We start from the raw sequence: 7,358 nt of genomic DNA, 5'->3' as shown, positions 1-7,358 counted from the left end.
TATATCATGGAGTTGTTTTGAGGACTAAATTGGTCCACGTAAAATGCTCAGAACAGGTGTCTGGCTAGTAAGCATTATGCACCTATTGCTGTGTGGCAGGTGCTCTTCTAAGTACTTCATACAGATCGTTTTATTTAGTCCTATCAGTGACTTTATAATACAAGTGCTATTCGAGATGGATTTCACAGATAACAAAACTGCAATCTAAGGGGCTAAGTCACCTGCTCTTGATCACAAGGCTGGAACATAAGGGTGCTGAGGTCCATTTTGAGTCTGTGCTCACTCCCAACTTTTACACCATCCTGCAGGCCCCATACACATGGGCATCATTGCCCTGCCCCCGTACAGCAGTCATGAGGATTACAAAGAAAAGTGTATTCGGTGGTGCCTGATACTCAAGTTGCTCCATACTCGTGAGTTTCCTCTTTCTAACTACTGGTAGTGGATGAACAGGAGATCATGCTGTAGTTTTATATAAATGGCAGAAATTGGCCTCTTAAGACACAAGCCACCAGAAGTACAGTTGAGAGTTTCGATGGATACATCTGGCACACATGTGCAAAGCTGAACTGGCCCAACAATCACAATTAGATTTGAGACATGTCCATCCAACTCAACCACAATTCATTACAACAGGGCATCTGCCCCTTGGAGAGCTCTGCAGCTAACAGGCAGAGATTGCTCAGACAGTGGCACCAGCGTAAGCTTGCAGGACAAATGAGTTCAGAGAATATTTCAATTGTTAAAAAAAAAAAAATTCCTAAAGAGTTGATTGGGGAAGCAATAGTTAGAAACGAAGGGACTTTGGGGTTGGCCAGATGATGTAATCACAAATAACAGAGGCTGCAAGTTAAACAGAGAAATGAGTGCATGCAGCTTGTGGGAGTATCAGGGTGCAGCTGAGAAGTGATATTACTGGGCAAATTCTCAAAATTCTCCTCATAGATTAGCCAGAGACCTTGATGACACATTAATTAAGGCTTGTTATTTTTAGAACTTCATTTCCCAAATGCTTCATTTTAAGTCTTTTATGAAAATGAACATCACCTTTATTGGTGAGACAGAAGAGATTTCAATCTTTGACATTTCTGAAATACCATGCTTGTTGAGGGGCCCCTGCGGGTACAGTTTTAATCTGGGTTCTCCCAGTGTGAAAAATATTCCCACCTTTAAAACTCAGAATACATCTAGAAATAAAGATAATCTATTTCTCAAATGATGACATCAACAGCAACTACTTATAAAACATCTCTCCTTCAAATAGGTCTTTAGATAAAAATAAGTATGAAAGAGAGGGTCTTCATTCAGGGTAGGACTGACAACGTCTTGTTTTCTGATTGTAGGCCTAGAAAATCCACATTTGTGCATCACACTGATTTCAGATTCCTATGAAGGCCAGCCCCATAGATTACAGATTTACTCTTCACAAGCCTGTCAATGTTGGTATCTATGCCTTTATTTTTTTTTTTAATTTTATTTATTTATTCATGAGACACACACAGGGAGAGAGAGAGAGAGGCAGGGACACAGGCAGAGGGAGAAAGGCTCCATGTAGGGAGCCCAACATGGGACTCGATCCCGGGTCTCCAGGATCACACCCTGGGCCGAAGGCAGGCGCTAAACCGCTGAGCCACCCGGGCTGCCCGGTATCTATGCCTTTAAAAAAAAAACCTATCAAAAGCAAGTAAGGTAAAGCTTGTCCTCAACACATCTGCATGCATTATATAAAGAAAAAACAAGAATTACTTTGTACATGTTTCTATTTCTTTTAGACCAAATTAATGAAGTTTCTTTTAATCACAGCCTTTAAAGATCCCAATAGTAGGAAGAGAAGCATCTTACCCCAATTATAACTGAACATTTTACCAATAAGGTGTTAAGTGAATTGGGAAGGAGGAGAGCAGTATACTTCAGGATGTAGATGTAAATCTCAGACACGAGAAAATTTAAAGGAATAGCACCAAAAGACTAGGTATCATCAAGAAACTACATCCTGTAGCCACCCCAAATGGAACGAAGTACACACCATTCAAAAATCATCACCATAATTCAATAGGTTCCAAAGCATCCCCTGAATTTACCTTTTCACCTGCCAACAAATTTTTATGCTTACTTTTCTCTCTCTACTCCATCAAGGAACTTTCTTTCTTTTTTTTTTTAAAGATTTTATTTTTATTTATTCATGAGAGACACAGAGAGAGAGGCAGAGACACAGGCAGAGGGAGAAGCAGGCTCCATGCAGGGAGCCCGATGTGGGACTTGATCCCAGGTCCCCAGGATCACATCCCGGGCCAAAGGTGGCGCTAAACCACTGAGCCACCCGGGCTGCCCGGAACTTTCATTCTTTTTCACCCTATTTTAGGTGAAAGGTAAGCAACTGTTACTCAGAATTAACTGGTGTTTTCATTGTTGCTTCACGAATGGTCTCCTAAATACACTGAAAAACATCTGGGTAGATAAGGGAGGCTGACAAGGGCGATAAGAAAAAAGTGGCAGTGAATCACATTTGCCTTTTTTAAGGTCTAATCTAAAACCAGTCTGGGGAGGTGCCTAAAAAGAGTCACTGTTCTGTTCTCCATATCTAAAACCCTCTTCTTGAAAGAAAAACCGTAGCTATGTTTCTAGATTGAAAAGTAAAAATTGCAAACCGCCATTGTACAAGCATCTGAACAGACAGACAGCAGTGTGAGCAGTTCCTAAACCTTGCTCAGGGGATCCAGGTTCACACACAGCAACTGCTCTTGAGACAGCAAACCAGGACTGGGGACACCAGCTTTCATAACCATAGGCAACTGTTTTTTCTCTGAAATTTCAGAATTACATTAGGAAGGGTGAAATTTACCTAAAAAGAGAAATGTTCACGAAGTTTTCTGATCATATTAAAACATAATATAAGCAGAGTAACATTTTAGTGCTACTGGTGTACCTTTTTAGCCCAAATCTATTTATTTCCTCCCTGCTTATAAACCACCCGTGCCCCAAATAAGGGTATGGAAATAGTGCTGAGATCAGTCAATGTTACATCTTTGTTCTGCTATTTCTTTGGTCTATTGGGGCTCATGTTTGGAAAAGTAAGTGAAAGGATCAAGTGACACAATTATTACTTTTTATTTAAACATTTTAGAAGATGAGTGGTAGAGCTCACAAAAGTTACCTCCAACAACAAAGTTGGAGAATTTTTTTTTAAAAAGAGTGGATACCAAATAACTTTTAGGAAGATAACACCTTATTAGCCTCTTACATTGTTGAAGAGAGCAAAAGAAGGCTTAAGATCTAAAGGATAAAAGTTGTATTTATAAACATGCTAAGGAATACATTAAAACAAACAAAAAACAAAAATAAGGAAAAACATATTGTATCTTACAGGTTAAATCCTGTTACAAATGATTTTTTGGGGACTCTATAGTCCCCTTCAACAGCATTTAAATAACAAAAACTCCATTACTGAAAGAGCTTGAATACTCCTTTGGAGCTGGCTATTACAGAATTTATCCTGCACATAAGGTATGCATGAAAAACATCCTGGAGAGACTTGGAATACCTGCAAACATGAAATTGTTTCTATAAGTTGCACTTATTGGTCTGGAACCCCCTTGACTGGGGTTCAATTACAACTTGAAGCTTGTCACCTTAGGGTAGGAGAACAATTTAAAGCCAAAGGGCACTTTGCTGTAGTTAATTCATGTGGCTTCAAGTACATTTCAGAAGTTTCTCCTCCATGCCAAACACCTATTGAGAATTAAAGAGCACATGAAACTTTCTAACCAAGTCCTAAGAATCTAGGTAATCATTACAGTGTCTATATACTGTTTTCTTAAAGCCACAGATTTTATTATAGAAAGGAGAAAGGTCATGGCATCGATAGATCAAGCACAGGACTTCTAGAATACTAAATTGTTTCTCTCTTGCTTCACAACCAATTATATCAGTGGGCTGCAAAATCATACAGAACCATAACAAAACTGTTAGTGTTTTGCATCATGTCCAATAAAGAGCAATATTTTTGCCTGAGTCTCCCATTAACCTTTATCTAGAGCTATTATTCTTGAACTTTCCATAAAAATTTCTTCTCAAATAATTTAATAATTCTAACAACTTAGAAGGGCAGTGTGAAGACCTGAATATTTCACCCAAGCAGTGAAGGCAACAAAACTCCTTTAAACCTGCTCTCCTGCCAATTTTATACACTAAAAGAATCCTTTCTCCTTCCCTTCTGCAGGGGTACCCAAAAGAGAGTGGCATTTCTTGGCCACCACAAGTTTTGGGTTGAATCCTCTCAGTTCTTCAATGTTCTGACAAAGACCCTGGGCCTGTATATAGCTCATGCCTCTGGTAATTCAGTTTTGTTCTCAATGAGAGAGATCTCCAGCACAGGTAAGAGCAGCTGAAAGGCATCCTGAATATAGGAAGCACTGTTTGATGCCTGTCGAGATTGAGAAAAAGAAAATATCACAGTTACTTAAAAGGGAAAATATATTAAAAGACAACAACAACAACAAAAAACAGATTAATTTGTACAATCTAACTGAATCTCTGGGCTGGCAAACAAAAGCACAAACTAAAACCATGTTAGTAAAAGTTACAGAGGCAAGAATGAAATAGCTCTTAAGAGATGACAGTACCAAAAACAAATGTCAGCATTTTTTGTCCAACTTGTCCATCAGAAATGGTAGCTATTCTTTCACATTCTGCTCAAATTCGGCATTTGAAGCTTATTTAATCCTTTACTAAATGCTAGAGTCTGTCACAACATTCTAGTCACTTACTCAAAGGACTCTGGAAGGCTATGAATCTTACACCAATAGGATTTTCAGTCCATTATGATAGCTCTTCTTCCATGAACCCAATACAATTAGTGAATACAAGACAGGTACTACAAATATGAACAAGGAAAACCGCTTTCAAAGATGATACAGTATAGATATATTTCTATCTGGCACAACAAACATAATTATGAGAAGCATCGTGGAATCACCATGCTCAAGAGTTTGCCAGACTTCATATATCTGACAAGTTCTGATCTTCCAGAAGAATAATAGAGAGTTCATTACATTAAGAAAAAAACATATAGTTTCAAGGGCAAGGATGTTTCAAATATGTAATCAAGAACAATCAACTCCAAACAGCAATAAGGAAAGCCCATTAAGTGAGTTTACCTTTTTCGGATTTATCAATAGCATGTACTCCTATTTAAACCTTAATGTGACATTTGCTGCCAAATTTTCAACCAAAAGAGACCTCAGAGATCATCTAGTTAAATCTATTATATTGCACATAATGATAATGAGATTGTCAAGAAGGTAAATGCCTGGTCCAGAGTCATAAAGCAAATCAGGGGAGATCCAGGACAGGACTAGACTCCCGGTTTGCAAACTTCTCACCTATACCACTCTGCCATGTACTAAATCACTAACTTTTAAAAACATTGGTTAAGTGTTAATTATCAGAATAATTACCCCGATATTCAAGAAAACTGTGCAGCTAAGGAATTAAAGGCATTTCCTTGATAATTTTAAAAGAATTTAAAACTAAAGAAATAACAGTCTAATAGTTAATTTTTTTCAATTCATATTTAAAACCTAACCAATTATCTCCCCTGACTTACATAAACACATTTTAAACAAATCATCAAATGTTCAAATAGTTTACACAATTAATTTACAAGACAGAGTTTTTAAAACATGGCAGGCAGAAAGTGTCACACAAGGAGACAAATAATTGATCATATGATCTTACATCCCCCTTTTCCATGGACTTTAACCACCCACCTCCTTAAATCTAATGAACTGATGAGGATTCTATAAACACAGTACCTTTGATAAAACAAAGCAAATCTCTTGGCAAGGAAATGGCACAACAAAATGTTTTGTCTTGTTTTGTAACAAATCTCCCCTATATAAACTTTAGTCCTTTTGGAAGCAGTATTTGCCTGTTTGTCATTTTCAGCTCTTCAAGTCTATACCTGGTCTCCAGAAGGCGTTTCATTACTAAAGATTGTCCATCAGCTGCCAGTGGGTAGTACTAGCTACTGAAAGCCTACTGCTGCTTTGCAGTTCATGCAAGAGCTTCATCATTATGCTTTGTAATAATGAAAAGGGAATATGCATCAACTACACACCATTTTGGCCATACCTGCATCAGTATGGCTAAACTACCAATCTGGTGAAAAAAAAAAACAAAAACAAAAACAAAAATCAAAAAATAAAGACTGAAGAAGAGCTGATTAATAAAACATTATACCCTAAAAGTTAGAGACTTATAATTAACTACTAACCTCCAGAAATACTGCAGTGATTAGGGGATTAAGGATGTCTGCCTTTTCTTTGACCTAGAATAAAAAAAATACGTGGTTAAAGTGAGCACTGCAAATTAAAAAAACACAACAGGGATCCCTGGGTGGCGCAGCGGTTTGGCGCCTGCCTTTGGCCCGGGGCGCGATCCTGGAGACCCGGGATCGAATCCCACGTCGGGCTCCCGGTGCATGGAGCCTGCTTCTCCCTCTGCCTATGTCTCTGCTTCTCTCTCTCTCACTGTATGCCTATCATAAATAAATAAAATTTAAAAATAAATAAATAAATAAATAAATAAATAAAAATAAAAAAACACAACAGTAGACGCAGTGTGATCCCACTTTGAAATATAAACACACACACACCCATACATAATATAAGTATAGAAAAAGTCTGGACTGAGAAAGAGCAAAATATAATCTCTGGAAGTGCTTTAAATTTCCTTTTATATTTTCCTATGCTGCCCAACTGACAGTGTATTCCTTTATAGTTTTGTTTTTGTTTTTTAAATTTTTATTTATTTATTCATGAGAGACAGAGCGAGAGAGGCTGAGACATAGGCAGAGGGAAAAGCAGGCTCCCCTTAGGGAGCCCAATGTGGGACTCAATCCCAGGATCCGGGGATCACACCCTGAGCTGAAGGCAGATGCTCAACCACTGAGCCATCCAGGCATCCCCAGTTGTAGGTGTTTTGTTTTGTTTTGTTTACTTTAAAAAGTATTCATTTTGGAAGAGGGGGTAGAAATGATACACATGACCAGAAACTTCAGAACAATTTTAAAATGGAACATGCAAATAAAGAACATGTGCTCAAAATATTCAATGGTTTTTAAGATGGGCTATGTGGAAAACATGGAAATAAATAATGGAAATTTAACACCGCCATGTGTTAGCACCTTATAGTTGGATTTGCTGGGTTAAAGTATCTTTATGAAACACATGGAAAGATTTGGCCTCAGAAGATTAACTTCAGGAATCCCAGAAGCTCTTTTAAAGACAATATTATGGAATAAAGAGATAATCCCAGGATTATCCCTTATAGGAATAATCTAAACTCATAAAGTAAGA

The 7,358-nt window shown here is 37.8% G+C and overlaps 1 protein-coding gene across 4 annotated transcripts in view; it reads right to left on the bottom strand.

The window, feature by feature from the left end:
• Positions 1-3,089: 3,089 nt before the first annotated feature.
• Positions 3,090-7,358, bottom strand: part of FAM114A2 (family with sequence similarity 114 member A2) — a 30,107-nt gene continuing 25,838 nt past the window's right edge. For 3 of the 4 annotated variants that reach the window (XM_026008184.2, XM_072756780.1, XM_026008194.2), the window contains exons 13-14: positions 6,275-6,328; positions 3,090-4,423 (exon numbers count right to left, since the gene is read on the bottom strand). In XM_026008184.2, coding sequence (XP_025863969.1) covers positions 4,322-4,423; positions 6,275-6,328 — 156 coding nt within the window. In that variant the 3' untranslated portion in view covers positions 3,090-4,321. Of the gene's footprint in view, positions 4,424-6,274; positions 6,329-6,420; positions 6,539-7,358 lie in introns of all 4 variants that reach the window. The other variant, XM_072756781.1, reaches the window with a different exon arrangement.

The sequence above is a fragment of the Vulpes vulpes genome, chromosome 4, assembly GCF_048418805.1.
Source record: "Vulpes vulpes isolate BD-2025 chromosome 4, VulVul3, whole genome shotgun sequence".
In the NCBI taxonomy this organism is placed as follows: domain Eukaryota; kingdom Metazoa; phylum Chordata; class Mammalia; order Carnivora; family Canidae; genus Vulpes; species Vulpes vulpes.
The sequence above is the reverse complement of the archived record's forward strand: the minus strand, read 5'-3'. Positions and strand labels throughout refer to the sequence as shown.